Raw genomic sequence first — 15,091 nt, 5'->3', positions numbered from 1 at the left:
AGAGGATGAAAGGAAAGGTCCTACTCGCAGGAGACTCAGGTTCCTGGCCCCTATCCTGGCCATGTTGTCAACCCCCATCCCAAAGTCCTCTGCTCTGCAGGGTTTGCCAGCTCAGAAGTGGTGCCACACAGTGCCAGGCAGAACTGAAACGTGAGCTGGGCAAACCTGACTGAGGGCCAGAGGGTCATCTTTCCACCTGCGTTCCAGCCCCAGGGTCCAGATCATGATTAACACAGCTATGCCCACCAGGCTGAGCTTGTCAGAGCTCCTTCCCAATGTTCTACCAGCTCCATTCCAGGTGCAGCTTGAGAGGAGGGCCCCAGAATGAGTATACTTTGGGGTTTCTGTGCGGGTGAAGGTCAGAGGGAGAATTAAGGTATACACACTAGCAGTTAAGGGCCAAGAGGACCCGGGGCATCTTCCTAGGAAGTACACACCCCAAGGACCACTGTGTTCCCTGCTGGTGTCTCACTAAAAGCAACCTAGACTTTCCAGGATCAGCGCTTGAGCACTTAGACCAGGAAAACCATGAAACCTTCTAGGAAATGGGGCCTCTCCTTCAGAGAAGGCCACCCAAAGAAAGAGGCACCAGCTGCCCAAGTTTACCCATTTTTATTTTTTATAAAACAAGCTACAAATACTTTTTCTTGCTCCCGCCTCCCCAAGGGAAAACCACACAGCACAGCCTACGCCCATCTGTGAGAGAGAAGTTGGCTGGTCAGATTCTAAACTCCTACATAAAGGTGGCTTCTCTGTGCACATTTCCTTCTGGCCAGGAAATGGGACTGGAGTCTGCTGGGAGGGCCATCCAGCTCCAGCCTGCTGCGTGCGGTGTTTCTGTTCAAGGCTCCAAGAGAAGGTGTTCTTCCCACCTTACCATGCAGGACAGGGTTACTGGTCATCATGGGACAGCATGTGTGACTTCCACCAGGACAGCGGGAACCTTCTGGAGCTGAGACTTCATCGAATCAAGCTCCGAGAAGGCTATGTTCCCCACATGTGGGCAGCATTATGTGGTCCATGCCTTCCAGACCCAAAATAGAGCAGGGTTTACCAGGGTGGATGCATTTACAGGATACTGAGATGGAAACCCAGGGAAGGCAGGTTGAGGAGAGCAAGCCAGCAAAAGAACCAGTCCTGGCCTCCCTCACTGCCATCATGGCTGACCATGGAAGAGCTGCTAAGTATCACTTGCTGCTCTGACTGAAGGACCTCTGAATCAGCATGTCACCTAGACAGAAAAAGTTGCTCATCTGCCCTGGTGCAATTCCGGTGACACTCTGTGCAAAAGCCTAGAGTTCCCTATAGCTGGATCATCGCTCCTATTCCTCTGAGGAAGCAGAAGTAAGGGACGCCACGTCAATTCAACAATTCTGGAAGTCCATGAGAAAAGCCAGAGGAATAAGAGCAACTCCGGGATTGGCCAACAAGGTGGCTGACCCAATCGGTGAGGATCCAAGAGATGGAGGGAGAGCACGAAAGTAAAACCTAGTTGGACTCTAGTGTTGGGAGCTACATGCTTGTGGAGGCTCTCTTGTGGGTTTGCAGAAGGGCTGGTTCAGGTCTTCAGTCCTCTTCACCATCTCCTCAGATGCCCAACACCTGCTGCTGCAGGAGAACCCTGCTGGTGCTGGGTGTCCTTTTCCTCACATGCTTGGGGTCTCACCTCTCATGTCCTACACGGGGGACATGCTAAACATGGGTAGAGATGTTTAAAGCAGCCAAATCCAGCCCCTTCAGGTAGAGATTGCTCCATTATTCACTGTAGACTGCCAAGGGATCTGGATAGCATGGACATGTGGGCCACCGGAGATCTGAAATCCATGCTGGCCAGCACAGGAACTGGGCTCCCCTCCTACCCAGCCAATGGCCAAGTGACTGGACTTTGACAGCTAATGGACCAGTACCCTCTTCCCACCAGAAGAAAACATGCTATCCACAGCACAAGCACAGGGCTCCCATCTATTCTCTCAGAGTCCATATACAGTGAAACTTGGGGAAGCTAAGGAGAGACCTGGACTGGGAGTCCAGAGGAAGTAGAAGGGAGGGACAAACAGCGATGTCGATGCCTGTACAAAAGATCTATACAATTTACATATATATTTATATACAGTATATAAATCTCTTTCTTCTCGACCCCGTCCCTCGCCCCCCCCAACCTAAAAGATGTCAGTAGCAGATCCAAAAAACCTTAACAATAAAAGAGAGAATAAACAGCTTTTCTTCCCTTTCCTGTTCCTGCTATGGTATTAGATAATTGGTGTTTACAAATGGAACCAGAAACAAACCACACACGTAAGAGTTATTAAAAGTGCAAACATGGCGGGCACCACTTATGTTACACAGACTGTGGCTGGGCCACGGGCAGCGCTGAGGGTTAGGTGTCTGACGGTCAGTCCTGTCTCCTCGGAGTTTCCATGGGCCTTTTGCTTTTTCCACTCTTTAGACAAGGCGTCCGACTGGGAGCGGGAAGGAGAGAGCAAAAAGAAAAAAGCGATGTGAGCCATTAGTGTACAAAATGTTCAGCTACGAAACTATCTGCATGAGGACAGCCTTTGCACAGCAGACATGGGCTAGGTCAGGCGCCAGTTGCCTAGATACTCAGATGTGCGTGCTTTACCCTCCTATCTTTTGCTACTCTGGGCAGCCCCCAGCATCCAGAGTCAGTTAGGAACTGTTAATTCCAGTGGAACTGTACAAACCCGGAGTCTGCCAGACACGCACAGGATGAAATCTGCTGAGTTCTGGTCAGGTCGTACTACCCTAGCCTGGAGGAAACAGCAGGTGTCTGGGACAGGTGCGGGTGACAGAATCCTTTCAGCACTGATGACATCTTCCTCAGATCCCCACCAGACTCAGAGTGGGGGCCTTTATGTGATGGTCTGGTCTATGGCTTGACTACTACACTCCCACGGTTTCTACAGGGGGTCCACCAAAGAGGGAAGTCCAGAAAGAAGGTCACTTACTGAACGGGTTTGTGCCTGCTCGTTTTCCCTGAGGGAAGCTGCCAAGGCTACCACCTGCAACAAATAGGAACATATGACATGGGAGAGGTCATGACCCAGACAGCTGGCAGAGCTCCTGTATCTGAGCCCCTGCCTGCTCTGCCCTCGGAACCGGAACGGATAAGAGTGGAAGAATGGGAGGGAGCCGGAAGTGGCGGGAGGGAGCCGGAAGTGGCATGGCTGTGCTTCCTGTTCTGGGGATGCCTACTGCCATGTTCTGCCTAATAAACCCACTGTCCACCAGCCCCTTTAAACAGCCTTTTTTCCCCCCTATAGTTAGGCTGGAGTGTCTCACTGGCTTATTGCTGCTGCTGCAGCTCCTGGTGTCATTGGCACTTTTTTTTTTTTTTTTTTTTGAGATAGCATTTCTCTCTATAGTCCAGGCTGAGCTTGAACTCAAATTGAATAGATGAGGCAGGCACCAATCGAAGAGAGAATAAACAAATTTTCTTCACTTTCCTTTCCCACTGTGGTATTGGAACCCACGCAGGACGCCTCTTTGAATCCCCTCAGCTGTTAGCTAAGAAGGGTTTTAATGGCTATTTATAACCTTCTTGGTTCTGGGTCTCCGAGTCCTGTAATGTCAGAGGTGGAAGGAACCTTAGTTCCTTCGCTTGCCAAATCTGGAGGCAAAGGCTCAGAGTGACTTACACAAGGTCCAAGACCTGGTTTGATAACACCCTCCCCTGTGCACAGGTCCTGATGCTCCCTCAGGACCTGATCCTGAAGGGAGAACATACTAGGAGCCGGGCCAGTTCCCTGTGCCTCTGAACATCGTTGGACCGAACCAGAAGATGGTATTAAGACAACATCTATGCTACATCTCTGCCTCCCAGGGGGCGGGGGGTTGGAGATTGTCTCCTGCTAAGTCCAGGATTACCTATGGATCCTATGATGACACAGCTCAGCCTCTCCCAATATTCCTTATGACCAAGAAAGACAAACTAAGGGTAGATGTTGGTATATCTAAGTTTGCAGGTGAGATCACAAATCCAGGAAGATAAGAGGAGCAGACCTAAGGCAGGCAGGTGAGCAAGGGCAGAGCCAGGCTGCCCAACCTCAGAGTCTACATTTACTCTGCTCCACTCCGCAGGTGCTGCCCTCAGGAGTAAACATGGAGATCCGTACATGGAAGAAGAAGGCCTATGGTGGCCCTGGCTCTGCTTCATCAGCTAAGAGCCAGAAAACAAAATGAAGAGACAGGAGCGCAACCCTGTACCTCAGCAAACCTATATAACAGGAGTGATATTATCCCCATTTAATGTGGCTAAAAACCCAGGATGGCACAGCATTCATGGGAGGAAGTAAACTCATTGCTGCTGTCATCCGCTGGACCCCGAGCTCCTGATCCTCAGAGGGAGAGGAGAAGACTGAGCCCAAGGAAAAGCTGGCGCTTCTGAGACACTGAGCCTCTCTCTGGTCCTCTGCTGCTTGCTGTACAGGGTAGAGACAGCAACCCTGACAAACTTGCTTTATGACTTGGAAAAGAACAATTACCGAGGCCCGGGCCTCCAAATGTCTGGCTTGCCATGCTGGTCAAAGGATTCAGCTCTCCAGTGAGAGTCATGGAAGACAAAAGAAGGGGTGCTCCTGTGGCATCTCCAGAAGTCGGGCCCCTCAAACCCAAAACTACACAGCCCAAGTCCCACATCTTCCCACTCACTTTGGGCCCCCATCTGGCATGCAAGTCCCTCTCAGGCCACCAGAGGGCACCACATAATACCAGATGACCTGTGCCTGAGCTCTCATATACCATCTTGCTTTCTGCCATTTGGAGCAAAGTGAGACCTTGAGGCTGCCAGCAAGCAGCACCTCTATCCCATGGGTATATTCCTCTGCTACTGATAGCTTTTGTGTGATCGCTGTGCATCTGGACTCTGTCCCGCCCATCACCTACTCTAAACTGTTAACTTCTCACTCCAAATCTCCAAGGTAGATACTACTACCTCCATTCGGCTGAGGAGGACATTGAAATCCAGAGAGGTGAGGAACCTTGTCAAATTACAGGGTTAGAACTGACAGAGCTTAACAGTCAGGTCTATCTGACTTCAGGGTCTCTGGTCATACCTGCATCCCTATTTCTGTCTAGACAGTTGTCCTCACCCCTCCCCTAGGTTTCTTCATAGTCCTCCATTCTCCTGCTAGCACCATATGCCTAGAAACAGACATCCTTGTCAGGGCACTGGCCACACAGCTCCCCACAGGTTCTATCTCTCTCCTCACAGAGTCCCAAAGTTACATCTGTGCCCCATTGCCCAGTATTTCTCTCTGGCCACTCTCTTGGCTTCCCCAGGCAATAAGTCTGGCCTGCTCACAAGAGACATTGTTCTTCACTCTAGGGTCATCCTCACGGAGGGCAAGGAAGCTAAACTATGAAGTCCTACTGATAAGGCAAGCAATGGCAGCACTGCTGCCCCATGCGTGCAAAGCACTGCTCCTCTGCTTAAACCAGACTCTAAAACATAGAACAACAGAAGGCTTTGGGCTCTAGGATCAGTGTGTTGTCTGGACAGAGGGATGGAAAGAAGAGTCCCATCGTACTCTCTATGGACTTGCCATCTACACAGGCAACCTCAACTCTAACTCATAACCTCTCTTCCTCCTACGTTTTACTTCACCACATTCCAACACACACACACACACACAGAGCATGTGCATGCATGTATAGTCATGCATACATAGATACATTTTAAGTCGGGCATAAAGGGCTGAGGAGATGGCCCAGCACTTAAGATCACTTGCTGCCATTGCAGAGAACCCAGGTTCAGTTCCCAGCATCCACATGGTGGCTCACAACTATCTGTAATTCCAGTTCCAACAGGCCCTCTTCTGGCCTCTGCAGGCACCAGGCACATACTTGGTGCACATAACGTAAATGGAGAGAAGCACTCATACACACACAAAAATAATTTTTAAAAACGGGCATAGATAAACACACGTGTGTACACACAGAGATAGAGATGCTGTCAGACAGGTACCCATGCAGGCATGCTCACAGCAATATGCTGAAGAGATGCATGCACAGATGCAGGCAGACCTGTCGCAGTCACATTTGCAGACACAGGTGCTTCAGCCAGACCCTCAATGACACTTTTTAAGTGAGAGGGTCAAGGTAGGGTTGGGCAAGAAACAGAAATTACCCCAGGAGTCTCTGGGAAAAAAAATATTCAGATGACTCGAATCTACAGCCTGCTCCTCACAGAATTTGGATTGGAGGGGCATCCAGGTGAGCACTGATTCTTAAATCCTGCATCCCAGATCACAGCTTCCTCTAGATGCTTCCTCTGGGTCCTGTGTGTTGGCTGAAGTGGTAGACAACTGGTCCCCAGCAAAGTTCCAGAGGGAGGATCCCTGAGTTCCATGGACCAAGTCACCACATTGTACCTTCCCTTGGCTTTAGTTGCTGTATGGACAGGTACTCGCAACACAAAAGGGGCATGGAATGGGCCAGGGTCAGGCCCCAGCAACTCCTCACTAAGTAGCAAGTGTTCCTGGGTAGGTCTGGGATGAGCACTACAGTCTCTGTCAAATATGACCGTCCCAATCCATTGGTTCCTCACTGCCTTTATAAAGCCTCCCACTTGAGTGAAGGGCTTTCTAGCCTTACCTTACCTCCTGCCACCTATAGTTGCTACAGCTCTCAAGAGCTCCAGTTTGTGAACCATGAGAAATTACATGCAGGACACGTCTAGGACTGTTCCAGAGAATTCCCTCACACACCCAAGCTTACTCTATATGGTGGATGGGCAATAAATCAGACGCACATAGTGCCCCTAAAAGCCTGTTGACAAAACCATCAGAGTCATTCTCACTACCTGCTTCCTTGAGGTATTATGTTGAGAAGTCCCAGTCCTTGTGCTATCCCTTGCATCCACATACCACACACAACACACATTCATACGCACACAGTCTAGATCGCAATCTGGAACTACACTGCTCTACTCCATGGACAAGATAAAAGATAAGCAATCTCTGCTAAGTTGAGCTATGGTGTGCGTGAGTCTATTCACTACTCGCAGTAGTCTTCTCTACCCTAACTAACATTCTGATAGTACTAATCACAAAGTACATGAATAACTCTCATGTCTTTTCGGTAGACTGTGTAAGAATAGGAACCTCACCAGTCAACCCCATGGCTGCAGCAGGCAGCTAGGCCCTGAATCACAGCCCACTCCCAATAAATGGCTGGTGAATACATGGGGGTCTAGGATCTCACTGCTCAGGGCATCCCTTGGTCCCTGTCCCTGGGTCTGACAGGCATACAGGGGATAGAACTCACCTTCTTTGCTAACACCCAGGCAGCCCTTCAGCTCAGGCAGTGAGATGACCTTATCCTTGTTCAGGTCGCAGTAGTCGGTGAAGCGCCGGGCACATTTCTTGGGCTTGGCTTTCTTCTTTACATAGCGCTTGAACGGCTTCATCTCCCGCTTGTTAATGTCATCGCTGCTGTTGCTATCCAGCTGGCTGAAGTACCAGTGTGCCACTCGCTCCTCCAGGGTGTGGCTGGGGTCTGGCTCTGAGAACCTGACCACGGACAGAAACCCCCACCCCAGAAAACACCACTCAGGATCTTGCAGGAATCACCTGCTTTGCTGTGATTCCCTCCCAAATGGCCAAACACCAGGGTACTCGATACGGTTAAGCATTTGCTCCCACCAACCTGTATTGAAGTTGGTTAATAATGAATCCGTGTTGGGGAATGAAGGTAGACCCTTGAAGAGAGATTAATTACCTTCTACAGATCCTGAGTCAGTTCTTATGGAAACGAATTAGCTCTTACAAGAGGAGGCTGCTGTGAAGCTATATCCACACACACCCATTTCCCTTCATCTCTGTGTGTATTTCCTACGTGTACTTTCTAGCATGAGTTAGCTGAAGCTGTAAGAGGCCCTCGCCAGAAGTCAAATGGATGCTGGCATGCTCTTGGACTTCCAGAATGTGAGCCAAAATAAAACTCTTCTCTATAAATTACTCAGCCTAGGATATTTTGTTACAGCAACAAAGACTAACCCAAGACAGGCTTCATGCTGGGCTACCAACCATCAGGTAGCAATAGCTCTTTCCTTAGGGGCATCCAAGTGATGTTATTTGCTGACCTGCCTGACCCTCTGAAATAGCCAGGATATTTCTAGTGTACATAGGCACTGGAGAGAAATTGTGTAGATTTAGTGGTCATCACACCCAGTGCCAGAACTGGAGATGTCAGCTTAGCCTCAGGCTGCTCACAGTCTAGGAGAAGCAGAACCCAAAATATAAAGGCTGGTAGATGAGATGTGTGATGCCCCTGACCTGTGGCTTTGTGCTTGTGCATAGAAGAGTAGTCCTTGGTCACGCTCACTTTATTCACTGAGACAGAGTCTCTCAGTTGAAGTCACAGCTCCCTGACACAGTTGATCTAGCTAGCCAGGTTACTCAGAATACTCAATGTCCACCTGCTGAGTGCTGGAGTTACAGGTGTGCTCCCAGAATTTACATTCACAGATGAGACCTAAGCTCTGTTCTTGTGTTTGCTGCTTGTTCTTTGCCTGTCAAACCATCTCCCCAGACCCAAACAGAGATCCTAAAGCAAGCATATTCTAAACCTGCTGGGGTGAGTCTCTAGAGTGTAAGGTTTCCAGTCAGGAGGACTGGGGTGGGTCTAGGAGATCACATAGTAACCAGAACCCCAGCTAATGCTTAGAGAAACTAGTGACGGCACCAGTCAGAATGGCTAAGATCAAAAATTCAGGGGACAGCAGATGCTGGCGAGGATGTGGAGAAAGAGGAACACTCCTCCATTGTTGGTGGGATTGCAAGCTTGTACAACCACTCTGGAAATCAGTCTGGCAGTTCCTCAGAAAAATGGACATAGTACTACCGGAGGATCCCGCAATACCTCTCCTGGGCATATATCCAGAAGATGTCCCAACCGTTAAGAAGGACACATGCTCCACTATGTTCATAGCAGCCTTATTTATAATAGCCAGAATCTGGAAAGAACCCAGATGCCCCTCAACAGAGGAATGGATACAGAAAATGTGGTACATTTACACAATGGAGTACTACTCAGCTATTAAAAAGAATGAATTTATGAAATTCCTAAGCAAATGGATGGACCTGGAGGGCATCATCCTGAGCGAGGTAACGCAATCACAAAGGAACTCGCACAATATGTACTCACTGATAAGTGGATATTAGCCCAGAAACTTAGGATACCCAAGATAGAAGATACAATTTGCTAAACGCATGAAACTCAAGAAGAACGAAGACCAAAGTGTGGACACTTTGCCCCTTCTTAGAAATGGGAACAAAACACCCATGGAAGGAGTTACAGAGACAAAATTTGGAGCTGTGACGAAAGGATGGACCATCTAGAGACTGCCATATCCAGGGATCCATCCCATAATCAGCTTCCAAACGCTGACACCATTGCATACACTAGCAAGATTTTGCTGAAAGGACCCAGATATAGCTGTCTCTTGTGAGACTATACCAGGGCCTAGCAAACACAGAAGTGGATGCTCACAGTCAGCTATTGGATGGGTCACACGGCCCCCAATGGAGGAGCTAGAGAAATTACCCAAGGAGCTAAAGGGAACTGCAACCTTATAGGTGGAACAACAATATGAACTAACCAGTACCTCGGAGCTCTTGTCTCTAGCTGCATATGTATCAAAAGATGGCCTAGTCAGCCATCACTGGAAAGAGAGGCCCTTTGGACTTGCAAACTTTATATGCCCTTTACAGGGGAACTCCAGGGCCAAAAAGGGGGAGTGGGTGGTTAGGGGGTTGGAGGGTAGGTATGGGGGACTTTTGGGATAGCATTGGAAATGTAAATGAGGAAAATACCTAATTAAAAAAAAGAGAAAAAAAATGTAAAAAAAAAAAAAAGAAAAATAGAGTACTTACATTATTATTACTTGACAAGTTTTTAGTCATATATCGCTACTGAAAAAATATGTTGCATATCAACTCAAGTAGCATATTTTTCAAAGAGTTTAATTATTAAATTTGTGACCAGGATATTACATCAGAAGAAAGCTTGTATCTTAGAATCAAATCCCCAAACTTAACCAGGGAGTAATTAGATTTTAAATACAAATGCTCATGGTGAGATTTTGGGTAATCAAAAAAAAAAAAACTGAATTATTTAAAAAAAAAAAAAAGAAAAGAAACTAGTGACGGGGAATACATCTTTGTGCCCAGATACATATTGATGACCACATCTGGCATAGCCTATATCTCTGGCCCACAAAGTTACAAGGCCAATGTCTGTGTGTACGTATATATTCGATGGCCTGCCTATCATTTTATTTATTACTCAATTATTTATTCATCATCTTTACTCAAAGAAATCAGAGTGATACTCCTTAGAATTTTTTAAAGCCAATGATAACTCTGTTCATGATGAGTTGGAGTTTCTGAACAGAAGAAAACACACACACACACAAGTGTCCTGGTTCTGTCCTAGGGACTTGCCACTGACTATGAGCTGGACTCCATATTCAAATGCCTGGGTCACTTGCCCATGGGGAGAGGAATGAATCCGAAGTGTAGACCCTGTGCATTTCAAATGACTGGTGTGCAGAGTCTGCAACAGAACATTGATAGGGAATTTCACTGACAAGCAAGAACCCTAGACCAGGTGATCGGGACCTGCTAGCATACTCTGAAGATACACATGGTTCTTAAAAAATGTCCAAGGCACTTGGTGATATGACGCTCCTCTCAGATTTGCTGTATATTCTAGAAAGGAGTGGACCACCTCTCATCCCTCCCTGAGAAGAAGCTAGAAAATCCTGTCTTACTTCACAGTGACCCCCATGTAACATGAAGTTCAAGCAAAAAGAAGCTGCATTCCCCCACACTCCTGCAGAGAAGAGCTTGTCACCCCTGGTAGCTGCCTAGTCCATTATTAACGAGGCAGACCACAGTCTTGGGTAAATCCCCCAGACATCCTGGATTCTAAGAAGGATGTCAGTAGGACCTCATCCTGACAGCTTCCACCCAGAGAGACCCTTAGGGAAGTTGCAAGGCACACTGAGCTGTCACTGGCCTTTGACTCCTGGGGAATCTGCTTAATCTGCCATGGAAACCAGGTGCAGGGAGTCTGGGGCAGGCTGACATTCTCTGCGGGGGCTGTGCAGCCTGTGTTTAAATGTTACTATTCTGTTATTAGTGACAGCATCTGCTCTCATGGCTGCCCTTGCAGTACACAGGGTGGGCAGGCAGAAAGTCTGTAGGGAGTGCTCAGGGCACATGAAGGGGAACATCAGAGAGGACCTAAGCTCTGGAGGAGACAAGAGCGCCCAAGAAAGGTTCTCTCTCGGGGAGGCAGCCAGGGAGCCGAGAGAGCGCCAAGAAGAAGGCAGCTCTTCCTTTAACCTTTAGGCTCTGCATAGCGTAATGTCTACCTGGAGGCTGGAATAATAAAGTCTCGGTTGCTGAGACGGGAAGGGATGAGGTCATCCCACCCAGAGGCCCTGCCAGAGAAGGTTTTCTCCCTCCAACACGTGTTCCTGGAGCGCCCTCCTAACCGCCTGTCTGTTCTCTGCACGTCTGTGGTCAGAGCTCTCCCTACCTGCCTTCAGGCTATTTCGAATCAAGAAGCTGTTCTTCCTACCTTGCAAGCTCTGAGTTGGCCAGGGGGTGATCTTCATCTGGGCTCTGTTCCTTTGCCCTCGTGGTTCTCCTCTGTACCCTCTCTGCTCCCCCATCAAGATCTTTCAGTGTGGAGCAGTTCTGACTTCCCACAGCTAGCCTGCACACCCTGCCTGCTGCCAGCCCGTGGCAGAATGCTGGGTTAAGCACAGGACACCGTATCTCGGGAGAGGTCTTCTGAGACCCTTCCAAGCCACCAACCCACTGGTTGCCCTGTGGGGACTAAGGGTTCTGCCTCTGTCCCACTCCCTCCCCTCTGTCCCAGATATCACAAGCCTCTGCTTTTGAATCCCTTTGATCTCCAGAAGTCCCCTTAAGTAACAAAGCTTTAGCTATACCTCAAAACTGAGTGATGGCAGGGCCATGCTTGGGAACCAACACCTTACTAGAACAAACACCAAGAACCTTTCACATCTGATCTATCATATGACCTGGGATAGCCAGAGCAACACTGAGCATGTGCAAGAGAAAGCACAAGAGACCTCTGCAAACTGGGCAATTCTGAGATTCCCCCTGCAGGGGAATGCTAGATATGGGTGAGACAGATTTTCCAGGAGCCATCTCAGTGCATCCCTGCCATCACAGACTCTGCCACTTATACCCTTACCTCAAAGTCACATCCCACTGCCCGCCCAGGTCACACAAGCTTCCCTAAGTATTCTTTTAGAGTTTTCTTCTTTACATTCATTCACTTATTTGTGTGTGTATGAATCTTTGTGCACATGCCACAGGATACATGTGGAAACCTGACGACAACAGACGGGAGTCAGTTCTCGCCTTCCACCGTACAGATTCTCGGGATCTAGCTCAGGTGCTCAGTCATGACGGCAAGCACCTTCACTCCAAGCGCGATCTCTGCATCTCTGTGGTGCCTATAAGGGCCCTTTCATGGGTGAAGTTCTTCCTAAAGGGCTACCTGGGTAGGCCGACTGCCTAAGTTTTCTCAGATGTAGTGTGGAAAACTACCTTCCCAAAGATACCTCATTCTATATTCAGGATATTCTATATATTCTATATTCAAGATATATTCAGTCACTCTGCCTTTAGGCTATTTTAGTAGCTTCTGCCTTCAGGAATAGGGAAACCCACTAGAACCAGGTCCCTCCCTGAACAGACACACTCAGCCTTCTCCCAATTTTAGGGGTGGTGAAGGCCATCCTCCTGCGGCACTCTCAGTTTTGATTCTGTGGCCTTGGCCCTGGCAGGTTTTGGCTGTAACACATCGCTGGAGAGCCAAGCCCATTTACCACAACCTGCTTTGGCCAAGATCTGGGGCCCAGTTCTGCTGTCCTAAGCAGTTTTAGAGAAGGTAAGGAGGGCTGGCCAGGAGGCCTGAGCCAATCCAAGCAGACCGACTGAGCCCCATGTGGAGCTGGGTCCAAGCCCCACCAGCTGTGCGGGTGGAGATGGGAACTGCCAAGTCAGCCACACTCCAGACTCTTCCTTGCAAAGCCATCAACAGACAACCAACTGCACTCTACCAGGAGGATGAGGGCCACTTAGGAAACATGAGTCTACTTAGGAGGATGAGTCTCTCCTTAGTAAGCATGTGAACGACCAGGAGGCTCAAATAGACAAGGCTGGGTCTCCCAAGAGTGCCCTACCTACCTACCTACCTACCTAGACAGCCTTCCTTTTTAGACTGAGGATTTAGTGAATGGGTGGGTGGGTGGGTGGTCCATAGAAAAATGCTTCCAGAGCCCTGGTTGGGGGTGGGGTGGACTAAGGACATGTTAATCATCCAGCAAAGGTTCCGTGCTGGAGGCGGGACGCTGTCATCTAAAGACGCTTGTGATACCCCTGCCGGAATACCAGCCACAGATGCTTCCACAGACACCCAACTCAAAGTTGTCTAAGTTTAGATTTGGGAAGCACTGGTTTTGGCCACCAAATCAGTCTAGGAGGCCAGAGAGGGAAGCTGGCACCTCCCTCTCTCCCTCTCCCTGCATTTACCCAGTCTTGAGAATCTATTAATTTCACATGGAATACTTCAGTAAATCATCTCTTTTCTACCCAGTAGTGTTCCTATCACCCTCTTGCTGACAACCGCTCTCCCACCCCATTTAAAGTTCCCCTGGTTTTACACCATAATGCCATCAGGATGATCAATCAAAAGTACTCTCAATCATTGTGATCCCTGATGCCTCTGGCATGACTCAACATGACTCTGTCCAGCTCTGCAGCTACATCTCCGACTTACCCACACCATACCCAGGCCTATTCATGCCACTTCCTGCTGCTTCCCCCATATGCCCCACCTGGCCTCACTTTGTTCCTCTCCTATTGCCCATGTGTTCCTTGATGAAATGCCCTTATCCCGGTACAATGTAGTCAGAATGCTCCTCCTGTGTAAGTGAAAATGTCACTTCCTATTGTCAGGTCTCACGAGCCCCTCCCCTAACCACCCTGAGTCCTGGAAGCTCTTTCCAGCTTCTACGATCACATTGACTTTGTCGTCATCTCCTGAGTATATACCTCTCCTCCATGTGAGGCACTATGTCCTTTTCTTCAGGTATCCCCAGAAACGAGCATAGAACTTATACCAAGATCAGCTGAGACCCGAGAGTCATTGCAAAGCCATGTGTGACAATCACCATGTCTGACAAGTGGCAGGTTGGGGGAGGGGATGACCAATCTTCTATACTGCCCAAACATCCTCTCTCCCTTCTTCCCACAGCCTCCATTGCAGGACTTTCCCCCACTGTTATCCACTGACATCCAGGTTTGATTGTTAAACCCTGAGAAGGAAGGGTTGAATGTGGGTTCTTTAACCTCATACCTGAAACCGAAGCTCTCAATTCCAAAGCCAAGTCCAACACCCAAGGAACTCTGGATTTCATGATTCTCTTCATCAGCCCTATTCCAGATATGCTACCTGCTCTCCAGCAGCCCAGTCCCTCTCACCCCTACTCCTATTTCCCCTACCCCTGTTCCTCCATCACAGAAGAAGACTGGCTGGCCAGCATCTGTCTATGCAGAAGTCCAAGTTGATCGGGCCCAGGCAGAGTACTGTAGAGCCTTTCTTATAAAAAGCATCACAGTGAAGTCCCCAGTTGCATCCAGCCTCATACTGCAAGAGTCACTGAGTTCTCCTCTGTCTACCATGTCTACCACCCTTCTGGCTAAGTATTCATCCACACACATCGAAATTCTAGAAATATATCCAGGAAGGACCTTGGAGAAGGTAATCTGTCAATATACCAGACAGTCACCAGAAAAGGGAAATGACATTCTAGACTGAAGGGGCAGGAGGTGTGAGGGTCCTAGGACAGCCAGAGGAACCTGTGGAAGGAAGCTGGAAGGGCTAGTGCCTGGAACATGAGGGTAGGAGGGGAAACTAGAAGGTCAAGAGGCCAGCGGGAGCTTCCTGAGGGTACATGCCCAGGCTTCTGCTTAATGCAGTGGGAAGATGCAGGAGAGCCCAGGAAGGCTGGTAGCCCTGGCAC

General features: G+C 48.8%; 1 protein-coding gene across 3 annotated transcripts in view; it reads right to left on the bottom strand.

Annotated features, from left to right (window-relative positions):
- Window positions 1-593: 593 nt before the first annotated feature.
- Window positions 594-15,091, bottom strand: part of Smoc1 (SPARC related modular calcium binding 1) — a 159,607-nt gene continuing 145,109 nt past the window's right edge. For all 3 annotated transcript variants that reach the window (NM_001146217.1, NM_022316.2, XM_006516135.4), the window contains exons 11-13: window positions 7,285-7,529; window positions 2,967-3,020; window positions 594-2,459 (exon numbers count right to left, since the gene is read on the bottom strand). In NM_001146217.1, the coding sequence (NP_001139689.1) occupies window positions 2,443-2,459; window positions 2,967-3,020; window positions 7,285-7,529 (316 nt within the window). In that variant the 3' untranslated portion in view covers window positions 594-2,442. The remainder of the gene's footprint in view (window positions 2,460-2,966; window positions 3,021-7,284; window positions 7,530-15,091) is intronic.

Source organism: Mus musculus, chromosome 12 (assembly GCF_000001635.26).
Source record: "Mus musculus strain C57BL/6J chromosome 12, GRCm38.p6 C57BL/6J".
NCBI classification, from domain to species: domain Eukaryota; kingdom Metazoa; phylum Chordata; class Mammalia; order Rodentia; family Muridae; genus Mus; species Mus musculus.
This window is presented reverse-complemented; position numbering and strand designations above follow the sequence as displayed.